The sequence below is a fragment of the Lutra lutra genome, chromosome X, assembly GCF_902655055.1.
Source record: "Lutra lutra chromosome X, mLutLut1.2, whole genome shotgun sequence".
NCBI classification, from domain to species: domain Eukaryota; kingdom Metazoa; phylum Chordata; class Mammalia; order Carnivora; family Mustelidae; genus Lutra; species Lutra lutra.
In genome coordinates, this window is record NC_062296.1 from 11,907,102 (window position 1) to 11,923,044 (window position 15,943).

The 15,943-nt window shown below is 47.1% G+C and overlaps 1 protein-coding gene across 4 annotated transcripts; it reads right to left on the reverse strand.

Annotated features, from left to right (window-relative positions):
* Nucleotides 1-1,193: 1,193 nt before the first annotated feature.
* LOC125092314 (melanoma-associated antigen 10-like) lies at nucleotides 1,194-8,443 on the reverse strand. 4 transcript variants are annotated; one of them, XM_047716706.1, is made up of 5 exons: nucleotides 8,118-8,443; nucleotides 4,107-4,175; nucleotides 3,629-3,732; nucleotides 2,871-2,951; nucleotides 1,194-2,793 (listed from the first exon to the last, which is right to left on the reverse strand). In XM_047716706.1, the coding sequence occupies exon 5, from the start codon at nucleotides 2,727-2,729 to the stop codon at nucleotides 1,632-1,634; it is 1,098 nt and encodes a 365-aa protein (XP_047572662.1). In that variant the 5' UTR covers nucleotides 2,730-2,793; nucleotides 2,871-2,951; nucleotides 3,629-3,732; nucleotides 4,107-4,175; nucleotides 8,118-8,443; the 3' UTR covers nucleotides 1,194-1,631. The 4 variants fall into 4 exon arrangements, with proteins under 4 accessions (XP_047572662.1, XP_047572663.1, XP_047572665.1 ...); XM_047716707.1 differs by having other exon boundaries at nucleotides 4,107-4,183; XM_047716709.1 differs by lacking the exon at nucleotides 8,118-8,443 and adding an exon at nucleotides 7,482-7,815.
* Nucleotides 8,444-15,943: the final 7,500 nt, after the last annotated feature.

Genomic DNA, 15,943 nt, shown 5'->3' on the forward strand with positions numbered 1-15,943 from the left:
ATGAACCTTAGATTCATCATCTGTATATGTGCTGCCGAAGCAAGCACAGATTCATCATCTGTAAAATGCATTTGATGAGCCCTGTCTTTTAAGACCGCTGGAATGTATGTAAAGTATCTTGTACAGTGCCTGGCATTTATCAGATCTTTAGTGAATAGCACTTATTTCTAATATTATTTTGTCCCCAGGCCCTACTGCCCTCTTCTCTGGGATTTTGTGTCCATCCAGGACATCTCAGATAGTATGTAGCTCAATAGGAGTCAGAATGTCAAATTAGGCAAAAATGTTGCTTCACCAAATAAAATTCATTAAATTTTCCCTCTTAGAGGATATATAATTTGGCTATGAGTTAGTCTTTCTTAGCTGATATAACTTAAAGGGTTCTAAAATTTGAGTCAAAGACCAACTCCTTCCTCCCCTCCTAGCTATTCATCCATCCAAAACACTATTTTCACTCATTTCTCTCCCACCAAAACCTAGTTATGCTTAGATTTAGCCAAATTACACTCAAGATAACCTACCTTTAATGTTCTTTTAATGGAGTGGGCTCTGGCTCTCTCTGGCTAGGGAAAAGGGCTAACTTAGTGGCTTCTGGATACCACCTCAAGGGAATATCCCCCTATTCTCAAGAAATCATTGCAGATGATGTATATAAAACACCTAGTTCAGTGCACTGTGTTAACTGCACTGAGACAAGAGTTCAAGATATTTTCCAAACTTGTTCCAGGTGAAGATTTCTCTAACTTATCCATAATAAAAAAGGAACTACTAAGCAATTTTCTATTCCAGACTTTTCTGTCACTTCTAGAACACATCACCTGACAGTCCAGTCCCTGCTACCACCCACAGCAGGAACTGCAATTTCCCAAAGCCTTAAATTGCCTCAGCTTTGGGCATTTCTACTTGACTGCCCACATCTGGATAGCCACTTCATCACTCCTTATCTTTACTTGTTCTTTAGATATTAGAAGACATCTCACCATTTTCCTGATGATTGCTGCTCCTAGCATTTACCATTTTATGATTAAGGATGTCTTGTTTATCCTAGTATTTCCACTATTAACACAGTGCTTCCCAAGAAGAAAATATCTAATTAATCTTTGGCGAATAAAAGAGTCAGTAAGCAGGGTTCTTTACAATAAGATTTATTAAGATTATGCCTACTTTCTTCAGTAAGCCAAGCAAATCCAGGTAGGTTTCTTTTAATTTTACAGAACAATAAATTGAAGTGGTTAAGGGAATGCAAAAATTAACCACCTTTTACATTTTTTTCATATTTCAAAGGAAATTCCTATTCCAGTATCATGTTATCTTGTTCCAGATCATAAAATAAGAGGGAAGATCCCCCAGTTTGTTTTATAAAATATCAAAATTCATATTCTTAAATCTGATAAACAACAATAGATGTGTGATAAATTCATTTATATACTTCAATTCTAAAACTAATACACCCTATATATTTAAAAAACAGCATTTGAAGAATATCAAGAGGGGAAAAAAAATAAACCTCCAAATCATCCATATAGAACAGGAACACAAAATTCTATACTGTGTTCTCCCTAGCTTGACCCTAACCCTCCTCCACTCAGAGCCAAGACTTCCCTCTTCAAATACAGAGTGAATATTTGGGCTCACTCTTCAGTTGGGGCAGAAGAAGCTGCTGACCAATGCTGTGCAATGAACGTGGTAGCAGTATTATCTACAGAATCAGTTCTGGCCTGGGCCCTCCCTTCCTCATCTCTTAAAGCCTCCTCATACCAGCATGAGAAGGAAATGGGGTCAGTCCCTTTGATCTTAGCCAAAAACTCCAGAACTTTCATCTTACTGGTTTCAGCATGAGCCCTGGGACCCCACAGGAATTCATAGCGTGGAGGATGGCTGTTAAGCACCTGCCGATACTCCAGGTAATTCTCCTGCACCCAATCTGTGGTGATGAGTTTCCTGGGTTCCCCATAAATAAAATGCTCCCTCCCAGCATATACTCCCATCATATTCAGGAAATCCCAGATGTCTTCCTCAGGGGCACAATTGCCCTCGATGAAGATCACACCCAGGATGATTATCAGGAGACCATTTTTAGGCATGCTCTGGTTGTCGCTAAGCATCTCATCGTGGGTGAGGTCCAGTGAGTTGACAAGGACATAGGAGTGGGTGGTGGGGTCCACTTCCTTCACATCAATGCCAGAGATCACCTCCAAACACTTAGAAGCTTTCCTGAAGATCACAGGGAATTGTTTCTTATATCTTTTGACGACAACCTTCAGCATTTCTGCCTTTGTGATGGACTCCTTCAATCGATACTTGAGGATCATGAAATGCACCAAATCAGCCACCCCCTCATCTAGTGGGTCTCTGGGCAAAGATTCATTGTCTGTTGAGGTCTCCAGAGAACTTGTATCCTCTTCTTCTTGGCTGTTGGAGACTTCCTCTGATGTGTTCCATGATGCAGAGAAGGAGCAGAAGGAGCTCTGAGGACTCTGGGGAGGACTCAGTGTTGCAGCAGGCTCCTCTTCCTCCTCCTTCTCTGGGGAGAGTGGAATCACAGGAGAGGAAGGCGGGGAGGAGGAAGTGGAGGGGTAGGAGAAGTTGAAAGAGCAAGAGGAAACAGAGGAAGTCTCCTCCTTGTCCTCAGCTATGAGAACATCTGCCACTTCTAGGCCTTGTATCTCAATTTGGGTTTGAAAGTCTGGCTCAAATGCGAGGCGTAGACGCTTTGGAGAGTGAGGCATGATGACTCCTGTTGGCAGTAGCAAGAAGTATAAGCCAGACAGTGGGAGATGGGGTACCACAGCCCTATGGGAGGGAGGAAGGTGGTCAGCGGTCTCAGCAGAGAAACACACACTGGGCAGCTCTGACAAAGGCCAACTTACAGGCTCTTTGTGGGGGTGGGGGGCGGTACTCTAGGGCCTCAGAGAGCTTCTCTCTTCCTGGACGGTTTGTTTCCTAGAAACCTATAGGAGGATATGAGAAAGCTCTTCAGGATGCAGCCAGCCAGCTCAGCTCAAGGCTTCCTCCCTCTGCTTTCCTGGGTCTGGCCCCTTCAGAACAAGCCTTCACCTCCCTGAGACCACCAAGATGGGACTGGCAGTATACCATATCTGTTCACTATGCCCCAGGGCATCCCAGAACTGACAGCAGGGGCAGGGTAAGGCTGGGTATGCCTTCAGTCCTCACTCAGGGTCCCTAGCTTAAACTCTGGCAGAGACTGGGACTCCTCCCTCTGCTGACCTGATGTGTCTCCTCCTCAGAGCAAGACCCTCACCTTCCTGAGAACCCCTGCACAAAAATGAGGAAGAACCGTATCTTGCCACCTTTGCTAGATCCTTCCAGTGCTATAAGCAAAGGGAGGGCCCCACCTGTTCTGTGGTGGGGTTCTCCTCAATTCTGCCTTCATGGCACTCATCTTTACTCCTGGAACAGCCCAGGCTACTCCCTGCTGACTATTACCCCTCAGGCCATGACCTCACCTCTCTGGGACACTTCCCTTACTTTGGGAAAGTGAGGACATACTATATCCAGGCAACCCTGCTTGGTTGTCCCAGGGCTGAGAAAAGAAGTGAGCCAGTCTTTATGGGGTCTCTTCTTTCTGACATGGGAAGTACCTTTGTTCTTCACCAAAGGTCCTTACCTTGACTCCTGGTAGAGCTTGGCACTCCTCCCTCTTCTGACCTGATGTGGCTTCTTCAACTGACCTGTCTTCACACTCAAACTATGGACCTCATCTCCAAGTCCCTCAAGACAAAAGTGAAGAGACATCACAGCCAGCCACCACTTCCCAGGGTCTCCCAAGGGCTGACAGCAAGGGCTAGGTCCCAACTGTCTCAGATTGGTGGGGGGGTGTCCCTCTGTCTTCCCTCAAGGTATTCTTTACTCATGACAGGGCCTGGGCCCACTCCATCTGGTGACCTGAAATCAACCTCTCAGACCAAGGTCTCACTTCCCAGAGACACTTCCACCTACCCCATGCAGGAAGTGATGTACCACATCTGGACATTCCTAGCCAGATCCTCCCAGGGTGGAGAGTGGGGACAGGGTGAAGTTTCTGTGAGGCTCCTTCTGTGTGGGTTGGGGGTACCCTCAGTCTTCCTTCAAGGTCCTTACCTTACCTTGACTTGTCACAGATCCTGGGACTCCTCCCTCTGAAGTCACCAGCTCAGACCAAGCCCTTCACCTCCCTGGAATACTCCAAACAAAAGTAAAAAGACACCAAACCCAGCCACTCCTACCTGGGGTCCATTCCAGCATGGAAAATACACCCAATCCTCCCTCAGGATATTTGTCTGTACTTCTGGCAAGGCCTGTCCTACCCTCTGCTGATTTGAAGTCTCCCCTTCCAAACAAGACCTCACCTCTATGAGCCACTCTATCCCCTTGATTTCTGGTAAAGTCTGTAGCAGAAGTGAGAGTTCCTCCCACCTAGCCACCCTGCTCACACTTCCAGGGCTGTGATTCTGTGGCATCCTTCTTTTCGGGGGAGGGGAAGTGGTGTCAGGCTTCACCAAGGGTCCTTAACTTGATTCCTGACAGAGCCCAGGTCTCCTCCCTCTTCTGAACTGATGTGTCACCTCCTCAGACCAAGGTCTTCACCTAAGACTCTCTTCCAGACAAAAGTAAGGAAATGTCACATCTAGCCAACCTTGCCTGTGGACCCCTGGGGTTGACAGGAGGGGCAGGGCAGGGCTAGGACCTCCTCTCTCTTGGGGTATTTTCAATATAGGCCAAGACCACATCTACCTGGGGTGGAAGGTCCTCTCCATCCTCCCTCATGGTCCTCTCCTTGATGCCTGGCAGGTTCTGGACTGTACCCTCTATTAACCGGAGGTTAAAACCTTCAGAAAAAGCCTCACCTCCCTCAGACTCCCAAAGTGGGAATCAGGAAGCACTATATTTGGCAACCCTGCTGTGTGGCCTCCCAGGGTTCACAGCAAGGGCAAGTTTCTGCAAGACCTCTGTCTTTAGGATGAGAGGTCCTCTAAATCCTCCCTCAGAGTCCTCCTCTTGACACCTGGCAGGGCTCAGGACTCCTTTGCTGCACTCAGGCTATACCTATCAGTCCAAAGTCTTCACTTCCCTTGGACCACCAACCAGAAAAAAATGGAGGGGTGGCCACATCCAGTAACTATGTCCCTGGTCCTCCCATGTTGACAGCAAGGGTGGAGAAGCACTGGGTCCCATCTGCTCTGGTGATGGGGGTGTCCTGAGTCCTTAAATTGACCCCTGATGGGGCCTGGGACTCCTCCCTTTACGAAGCTGCCCTTGCCCCTTCACCCTTCAGACCTATGTCCTCGTTCCCCTGAGAACCTCCAAACAAAAGGAAAGAGAAGCCACATCCTGCCACCCCCAGGGCTCACAGCAGGAGCTGAATCCCCTCTGTTCTGCCGTGGGAGGAGATCTTCGGTCTTCCCTTAAGGTATTCATACCGCCCCCTCAGAGGAAGGCCTCACTGCCATGAGACAAGCCGCCCCACATCCTGGAGGAACTGAGGACACACCGCGTCGGCCCACCACGGCCTGAGTCCTCCCGTGGCTGCCAGCGGGGGCAGAGTGGAGTCCTCTGTCTGCAGCAGAAGGTCCCATCATCTGTGCAAAACTATTCATCTTTATTCCTGACAGGGCCTGCATCCCCTCCCTTCTGCTGACCTGAGGATGGCCCCTCCCCCATGGGCACCATCTCCTCGAGATGCCAGAGAAGTCAGTCACGGGGAGAAAGAATTGTCCCTGTGCTCCACAGCCCTGCGCAAGTCTCCTCAGGGCTGACACGAGGAGGGGCTGGCTCCTAACGGGGCCCCCACTGTCTGGACTGGGAGGTCCCTGCACTGTTCCCTCACGGTGCCCACCTTGATGCTTCACGGGGCCTAGGAATCCTCCCTCTACTGACCTGAGCCCACACTCCTCAGGAAAAGCCTCGTTGCCTCAGGCTCCAAGATGCACGTCGGGGTACACCACGCCTGGATACACCACACCTGGGCCCTGCGTGGAGCCTTCCGGGCAGACAACAGGGTCAGGGAGGAGGGCTCCCCTCAGTCCTTTCTCAGGGTCCTCGCTTTAACGCCTGCCGGCGCCTGGGACTCCTCCCTTCTGCCACCCGAATCTGCCTCGGTGAGGAAAAGTCTCGCGTCCCTCAGACCCCCAAGATCGATGTCCGGATAAAACACTCCCGGGGCCCTGAGCAGAGCATTCTGGGAAGACGCTAGGGGCGGGGCGGGGCCGCGCCCCCATTCTGTGGTGACAGGCCCCCACCCTGGGGTGCTCACCTTGTGCGGGCAAGCCAGGGACGCGTCCCTCCGCCGCCCCGAGTCCAGCTCTAACTAGCCTCGCGTCCCTCAGACGCCCAAAATGGAAGTCGAGACAGAACACTCGGAAGCCTGGCCTGCGGCTTCTCAGAGCCAACTGCGAGCGCGGCGGGGCGCGCACCCTCACCCTGCGCCGCCACCTCACCGGCCTCATCTGCAGTGAGCGGAGGCTCGGCTCTCCTTCCGGGGCCTCACCTCGTGCCGGGAAACGCCTGAGGCGGTCCCGCTGCTGACCGGAGTCGGAGGCGCCTCAGACAAAGTGTCCTGACCCTCGGACGCCCGCACCGCCAAGTCACCACAGGCCAAGTCTGACCGCCTCTGGGCTTTCCCCGGGTTGACCGTGGGCGGGTCTCCGCCCCCACCTCTGCGGAGGGACGTCTCCACCTCCTCCCTCAGGGTCCTCACCTCGACGCCTCGCAGAGCCTGGGATTCTGCCCTCTTTGGACGTAACTCCTCACCCCTGACAGAAAGCCCCAGGTGCTCCAGAATCCCAAGACGAAAGTCAGGAAACTCCGCATCCGAGCACCCGTACCCGGGCTTCCCAGGACCGAGGGAACCCGCAGGGCAGAGCTCGGCCCCCACCCTCTGCCAGGGGAAGCTTCCGCCTTCTCCCGAAGAGCAAGCCTCAAGCCCCTCACTCTCCTCACACGGTAGTCCAGACACGTCACATACTGGAACTCCGCCCGGGGTCTCCCCGGGATGACCGCAGGGGCAGGGAGGGGCAGAGCTAGAGGCCCTCTATATGCGGTGGGTGGTGCCTTCCCGCCTTCCCGCCAAGAGCCTTCACCTCAGTGATTGGCTAGACCTACGACTCCTCCCTCTGGTGACCTGAAGCCCCACCCCTCAGCTCTCAGAGGTCAGGACACCGAACGTCGGGGACCCTGCCTGGTTTTCTCAGGGTTGGCAGTAAGGGCAGAGGCAGCGGGGGCCCCTTTATCTGTGGGGGCCTCCCTTCTCTCCCCCCTCAAGGTCCTCCTCTAGTGCCGGCAAGGCCTGGGACTCGTCCCTCCCCTGACAGTCAGACCCCCGCAGACGAACCTTCACACCCCCCGAGTCACAAGAGGAAAGTTCCTCCAAATCCGACCACCCGTGCCTGGGACTTTCCAGGATTGATGGCACCGGCAGGACAGAGCTCGGCCCCCACCCCACGCCAGGGGAAGCCTCCCCCTTCCCGTGTTAGGGTCCTCACCTCGAAGTCGGGCAGAGCCTACGATTCCTCTCCGTTCCGACCTAAGTCTGCTCGGCTCAGAGCAAGCCTCAAGTCCCTCACACTCCTCACACGAAAGTCCGGACACGCCACAAACAGGAACTCTGCCCGGGGTCTCCCCCGGATGACTGCAGAGGGCGAGGCGGGCTAGAGGCCCTTTATATGCGGTGGGTGGTGCCTTCCCGCCTTCCCGCCAGAGTCTTCACCTCAGTGATTGGCTAGACCTATGACTCCTCCCTCTCTGGTGATCTGAAGCCCCACCCCTCAGCTCTCAGAGGTCGGGACACCGAACATCCGGAGACCCTGCCTGGTATTCTCAGGGTTGACATTAAGGGCAAGGTGGCAGTGGGGACCCCTTTATCTGTGGAGCTGCCCTCACTCCCCCTCAGGGTCCTCCTCTAGTGCCAGCGAGGCCTGGGACTCATCCTTCCCCTGACAGAGTCAGACCCCCTCAGACGAAGCCTCACCCCCCCCCACCCCGAGTCCTAAGAAGAAAGTTCCTCCAAATCCAACCACCCGTGCCCGGGACTTTCCAGGATTGATGGCACCGGCAGGACAGAGCTCGGCTCCCACCCCATGCCAGGGGAAGCCTCCCCCTTCCCGCTTTAGGGTCCTCACCTCGAAGTCGGGCAGAGCCTAGGAGTCCTCTCTGTTCCGACCTAAGTCTGCTCGGCTCAGAGCAAGCCTCAAGTCCCTCACACTCCTCACACGAAAGTCCGGACACACCACATATGGGAACTCGCTTGGGGTCTCCCTGCGGTGACTGCATGGGCAGGGCGAGACAGGGACCCTATGTCTGGGGTGGGAAAACCCCTCCGTCCTAGCTCAGGGGCCTCATCTTGACTCCCCGCACAGCCTTAGCCACTTCTCTCTCTGGAGCTGAGCTCACCGGCCCCAGAAGACTGTCCCCTTCCCGAGAACATCAACATGAAAGTGAGGGAGCATCTTATGGGCCATTTGGCACCGGGGCAACTGAGGGTTGACGTCAGGGGCAGGGCAAGCTCCGTGTCACCACCCTGCCGTCTGAGATTGTAGACATACCCTGGGACGTGTCCAAAGCATTTGTATCTACTACTGACAGGGCTTGCTTGTCCTCCCTTTTGCAGACCTGATGCACCCCTCAGTCCAAGGCCCTCGTTTCCCTGAGACTCCCTCTATGGAAAGAGGGGGCACTTCTGCCTGACTGACCTGCTCGGGCTCCTCCGTTCTCGTTACATAGGCAGCTTTCTGTGGGTCCCCCTCAGTCTGGGGAGTCTTTTCAACCCTTCCTTAAGATCCTCCTCTGGATGCCTGGCAGAGCCTGAGTCCCCTCCCTTCTCCTGACAGGAAACTGGGCCCCTCACATCAAAGTTCTCACCTCTCTCTGATGCCCTACTGGAACATCAGGGGAACACCCCATTTGGCGGCCATGCTCTAGGGCCTCCCAGGGCTGGAAGCAGGTAAAAGGCTAGATTCTGTGGCACTTCTTCTATCTGGGCCCTGGGTCTATTTAGTCCTCCCTCAGGATCCTCACCTTGATGTCTGGCCGAGACCAGTGCCCCCCCCCCCTCGGATTCTGTGGGATACCCTCTGTTCTGGAATGGGTGGACCCCTTAGCTCTCTCTTGAGGGTCCTCATCTTGTATCCTGGCTTCTCTATTTAATACCATGTAGGAAATTCCCCTTCCTGCCAGCTCTGACCATTTGCTCATGTGCAACTCTTACAGAGAATGGTTTCAGGTTCCAAGCTAGATGCCAGGGGCAGTAGTAGCAGCACCCATGACAGAGAAGCACAACTTCCCGTGAGGTTTCTTCACCAACCAGACTTAGACATTGGAAACTTTATTCTAAAAAATTTACTTTCTACATAGAAGAGGCTGAACAGCATGATTTCGGAAGGTCCACCTCTTTTGAGTTTATCTGATATTGCATTGTCCAATGCAGTGATTTTCTTTTTTATGACTTTCATTCATAGTGAGAAATATATCATGCATTGTACATCTCTCCAAAGTGTACATGTAATATATTTTTTTCATGAAAAAATACCTACCCTTACTATGGGTGATTCATTGTGATACCCACTATTCCGTTTTTAGTTCATACTTTATATTCTGCTAAAATAATTTTTTAAAGACCAGTCCTTACTCACTAGTACGGTTTCAGATGATTATTAGCAGACTGGAGTCATACTGCTTCCATCAACCCTGTCTTCCCTGCTGTCCTGATATTACCCCAAGGCTCCTGCATCTGTGCTCTGAGGTGCAGTCTCAGATTTCTTCATTGAAGCAGGAGCAGAAGTTTAAAAGGCTGGCCCCTCCGTAGCCTACCATCTGCCTTCTATTATTGCAAGCTACAAAGTCTCCCCAACTTCTTTTAAACTTCCTCACCCCAAACACAAGTATCAGTTCAACTCAGTCCTCAGTTTTCCCTAGGGGTTTCTCAAGTTGTGTTGTTTAAATTTTATTATTGATATTTGTTTTTATTCTCCCTTCTATAGATTTCTGGGCCCAATTCTGGGAGAAGACAGGAGCTGAAGCTCTATTGCCATCTTGATATCTACAAACATTAAGTCTGTTGATTCTTATCAAGAATTGACATCTTGGGCGCCTGGGTGGCTCAGTGGGTTAAAGCCTCTGCCTTCAGCTCAGGTCATGATCCCAGGGTCCTGGGATCAAGCCACACATTGGGCTCTCTGCTCGGCAGGGAGCCTGCTTCCTCCTCTCTCTCTCTCTGCCTGCCTCTCTGCCTACTTGTGATCTCTGTCAAATAAATAAAATCTTAAAAAAAAAAGAATTGACATCTTTAAGATGATGTGTATTCTGTCAATGAATATGCTACACTGCTGTTTGTTAGGGACTTATTTTACCTGAATCTGTTAGTAAATATTTTTTTTAAGATTTTATTTATTTATCGTTGAGGGAGAGAGACAATGAGCAGGGGAGAGGGGCAGAGGGAGAAGCAGACTCCCCACAGAGCAGGGAGCCTGATGCGGGCTCAATCCCAGGACCCTAGGATCATGACCTGAGCCAAAGGCAGACGCTTAACCAACTGAACCACCCAGGCACCCTGTTAGTAAACTTTTATACTTGCCTCCATAAAGATCTCATACATTTTTGTAATGATTCTTCTAAGGTAATTTTTGGATTTTTTGCTGTTATGAGTGAGATATTTTCTATCACATGTTCTAATTGATTATTGCTTTTGTGCGGCAAGGCTCTTGCTTTTGCTATAGTGAATTTACACTATCTTTCTGAGGTTTCTTATTCATTTGACTATTCCGCATACTTACTTACTTAGAGTTTTCTACATATGTGATCATATCGCCAAATAGATATCCACAGCTTTGGCTTTGTGTTCCACTGTGGTTTTGAACAGTAGAAGTGATAGCATATATCTATGTCTTTTCCGAGATTTTAATGGAAATGCTTCAAACATTTCACATTAACGCATGTTGCTGTAGATTTTAGGCAATGGAAATTCCCGTGTGATCTTAGCTTGCTAAAAGATTTCCCATGAACTTACACTGAGTTTGTAAGTTTTTTATTTCTGTACCCATTACCGTGATCAATGTTTTTTTCTCCTGTTACAGGCTGAATTGTGTACCTCAAAATTTGTATGTTGAATTCCTAAATCCTAGTAACTCAGAATGTGATGAGTTTGGAGACAGGAGCTTTAAAGAGGTAATTAAGGTAAACAGAGCTCATCTGGGTGGGCCCAAATCCAGAATGATTGGTGTCCTTATGAGAAGAGATTAGAACACAGTTAACACATAAAGGAAAGATCATGTGACGACAGAGGGAGAAAACAGCCATCTGCAAACCCAGAAAAGAGGCCTCAGAAGAAACCAACCCTGCCATCACATTGATCTTGGACCTCTAGCCTCCAGAATTATAAGGAAATAAAGTTCTTCTGTTGTTGAAGCCACCCAGTCTGCTGTGGTAATTTGTTTTGACAGCCCTAGCAAACTAACAGACTCCTTTGATTTGTTAATGTAGGGAATTACAATGGAAAGTATTTTCTAATGTTAAATCATGTTTTCATTCCTAAGACATAGTCTGTTTGCTCATTTAATTCACTGCTGTGTTGAATATTCTATTAATCTATTTAAGATATTTACTGCTATGCGAGCAAGCTTAGCTCAAGTGTTATTTTCATGGGGAGTCCTTATCTGGTTTTTGAATCAGGGAGAGCTAGCCTGGGAGAAATAGCTGAATACTTGCCCCTCATTTTGTATGCTTTAGAAGAGATTACATGAGACAGTGACTTACTTCTCCCTGACCATCTGGAAGAACTGGCCTTCAAAACTGCTTGACCTAGAACACATCAGGGTTACTTGAGCTTTGAATAGTTTCAGTTTGCTTCAATAGAATTCTCTTTCTTTATGAAACAATTTGGCCATTTTTTCCCTAAAAAGTGGTCCATTTCACTTAAGATTTCAAGTTTAATGGCATATTTAAAATAAAAACTTAATTAAAGAAATCCTAAAACATACACAGTAGAAAGAATAGTATACTGTACCCCAAATGCCTGATATTCAGCATCAACAATCACCAATGCATGGTCAATCTGGCTCTAATTACAACCCCATCTACCACCCCCCATTTCTGCTGCTGGAATAATGTGAAGCAAACCCAAGTCATCACACCATTCCTTCTCTAAGTATTTCAGTTTATATTTTTAAAAGATAAGGACTCTTTTATAAAATATCAACCCAATATAATAATCCTAAAAAATTAAGTCATTGATATAAATGATGCACTTATCTTTCACATTTAACTGACAGCCTTACATCAGTTGAAGGAAAATCAGTTTCCTTCAACTGGTGCCCGATGGGATTATTATATCCCCCAAGTCATTTATAATCTACAGGTTCCTTCACACATCACCTATTTTTCACTGCAGTTTTTATCATTACACAATAACAATACAGGTCTTGTGTTCTGTCCTGGTTCCCACAGTCTGGATTTTGTAGGCTGCAGCACTTTGGTGTCCTTTAATGTGCTCCTCAGCCCCCTGTATTTCTTTACATGGCTACTTAGAGGTAGAAGCTTGATCATATTTTTGTGTGTGTGTGCTTATGGTTTGTTTTGCAAGATTACTCCACAGGTGATGCTGTGCACTTCCTTTGGGAGGTGTATACTGTCAGTCTCTCTTTGTGCTTGCAGTCACTGATGATCATCAGGTTTACCCATTAATCCCTTCAGGGTTGAAATGTGATCATTCTGTCATTCCTTCTTAGTTTATTGTCCGTATGTAGAAACTGTTCCTTGTCCACCATTTGGTTATCCTGAGGGAAAGATATTTGTTGTGTTCTTTTATATTTAAATCTTTCTGCAACTATGCTTTGTACAATTTGAGTTGTAGTTCATTTCTACTGTTCTCTTCAGTAAATGATATTTATAAAACTTGTCTAATGCTTTTTAATTGTTAAATATGTAACTATTTCAACTTTGTAATTTTTCCAAAGTTGAGTATCACACAAAAAGCCTGATTGTACAAACACAAACACAGAAATTGATCATGGTAACTGCTTCTATCTAGTAAGATTACACTCTTACTTCAAGTAATTAGCACCAACCATTACCTAACCTAGGAATTGCATCATTCTAAATGTTTACCTGTCAGTGTTTTAGAGACATAATCTTAGATACCTATGAAGGCTGAGAAGTGAAGAAATCATGGAATGTATATGTTGATAGCCTCAAGAAAAAGGTCTTGAAAATTTAGTTCTTTTTCCCCACAAATTACTTCAGTAATGGAATTTTCTCAAAAAAACAGTGAGTAGAAAATAGAACCATTAATCTCAGAGATTGACAGAATATATTTCACCCAGAATTTAATAGAAAAATAGACAAGGCTACCTAGTCTCGGTGTCCTAAAGGACCTTAATAATACATGGATATCTGGCTGGAAACAAATTCTCTCCATAATACATCATTCCCAACCTTTAGATCATATCATCATACATTCACAGCATAGGAAAGGGACCTTGAAGGGCATCTAGTCTAGTTACCCACTGCAATTTTAGACACACCAGCTGATAGAAAGTTCTTTTTTTTTTTTTTAAAGATTTTATTTATTTGACAGAGAGAAATCACAAGTAGGCAGAGAGGCAGGCAGAGAGAGAGGAGGAAGCAGGCTCCCTGCTGAGCAGAAAGCCCGATGTGGGGCTCAAACCCAGGACCTGGGATCATGACCTGAGCCGAAGGCAGCGGCTTAACCCACTGAGCCACCCAGGTGCCCCGAAAGTTCTTTATATAACATTCATAACTGGTCCCTGTGTAACGATATATTCATTAGTTCTATTTCTGCTTTATGAAATCACAATGAGGGTACCTAAGCAACCACATGACAACCCTTCAGGTGTTTAAAAATAGCCAACATGTTCTCCTCAAGTTTTTCTTATCCAAAGGAAACATTGTTTTTTTTGTGTTTTTTTTTTTTCAGGAGATTCCCATATATCGCGATATCTAGATCTTTGTTGTCCATTATATTAACCACTTGCACATGTAGTTACATAAATTTAATTTAAAATATTTACTTCTTCAGTCATATTAGCCACATTTCAAGTGCTCAATAGCCACACATGGCTAGTAGCTACTGTACTGGAAAGCACTGATAAAGAGAACATTTCTATCATCACTATTTTGCAACAAGTACTATTGTTCAGCACTGATCTAGACCTTTCATTATTGTAGTATCCTCCTTCTGGAAACACTTATACTTTTTGGTTTTTCCCCACAGATCACTCTATTCTTCATGGTTCAGCCAGAGAAACAGACACATTAAGATCCAAGTCTTCATATGGAAATATTATTCCTTTCTGTGAAATATGATCTATTAATTTGATTTCTATTTCCAAGCCTGTGGATATTTGCTTTGCAATGTTGCAGTTTTCAAAACCAGAAATTCTAAACTTGAAGAACTCTAATAACTTCCACAAACGGTTATTACAGTATCCATTTATATGCTTTTATTTTGTAATAATTTACTATCAAATTTGCTGCTAAAGCACAGGCAGCTCCTGCCCTGGCATTCAGGCCAGAGAATTAATATTTGTGCATATGCTACAGGGACAGGCTATGAGGACAGATGGGCAAACTGAACTTCCACCTCTGGTGCCAGCGCTTCTCCCCACGTGGAATACCTCTCCTAGATTCACATCTGTTGCCATGACTGTTACTGCTTCTGCTGCTGCTGCCACCATCACTGCCCCAAGTATGAGCTCAGATTCCAGCTGTTACCCTGTTGAGGACCCATGGAACACTGGACTGCACCAGAAGTATGTGTATGCACAAGGCAGCCACGCCAACTGCTTGGCATGCACACTGCCTGCCACCCACTGAGCCTGTAGCTCTGAGCTCATGCCTAGCATATCTCCCCTACTCATGCTTCAAGCTTCATTGTCCCATCGCACGTCACCTACGGAAGACAAGATCAAAGATAGAATTAAGATTTTTAAGATATCAGCAGCAGAGGATTAACCCAAGAACAAGGCTCTTCTAAGAATGGGGCTCTACGCATCTGCACAGGTCACACATCCATGAAGACAAACCTGCAATAAAATGAAATACAATTAAATATTCACTTTTTCAGTGAACATGGGGAGGCTTGTCAGGAAACTATTTTAGCAGTAGAAGCAAGAGGTCATAAGAATATTAACTGGGGTAGTTGAGGTAGAAATGGAAAAGAGTGACAGATGAAGAGCGTTTTTCTTCTAAGAATGAGACTCTTCTTATAACAAGCTCAAGTCTAACCTTATACAAAAAGGAAAAGTTAATGGTTCACAGAACCAAACCAGAGGGCATGTCTGGCCTCAGAACAGCTGGAACTGAGACCTCAACTGCCACCTGGCTTCCCTAATGTTCCCATTCTCTCTCGTGTGCCTACCGCTGTGACCAAGGACCCTCGAACACTCTACCAGGCCTATTTGATTTGACTGACAGAAGCAGCAATTTCCTTCCAAGAAGATAGAGATGTTCCCTAGAGGGAAAGAGATGCTGATACAATCATCCAGGCAATATAAATTGCAGACAGTCTCTAAACAAATGCATACTTTCCCCAACATTTTATAAATATAGATGGAGGCTAGAGGGCAGTACCTTATTCCTCCTAGGGAAGAAAGCAAATTTATATCTCACTTTTTCTGCGCTCAGGCTGTTCTTCTGATACATCCCTGATACATTCTGAAGAAGGGATGTGTCAAGAATGATTCCCAAAGTAGAATAACATAAGTTCATAATTATCTGTCTCTTTGGGTTGTCCACCCTTTGTTCACCTCTATTAAATCTAATATCAAAAAATTAATTGGCAACTACAGATGCCCAAAAATATCCAAATAAAACAAAAAACAGTAGAAACTCCATACTCAGAAAGTCCAGATAAACTGTATTTTCAATAATTCCTCATACTTTATTAATGTATTATAGATAAGGAAGATGAAGGCTAGAATCAAAAACTTTGATC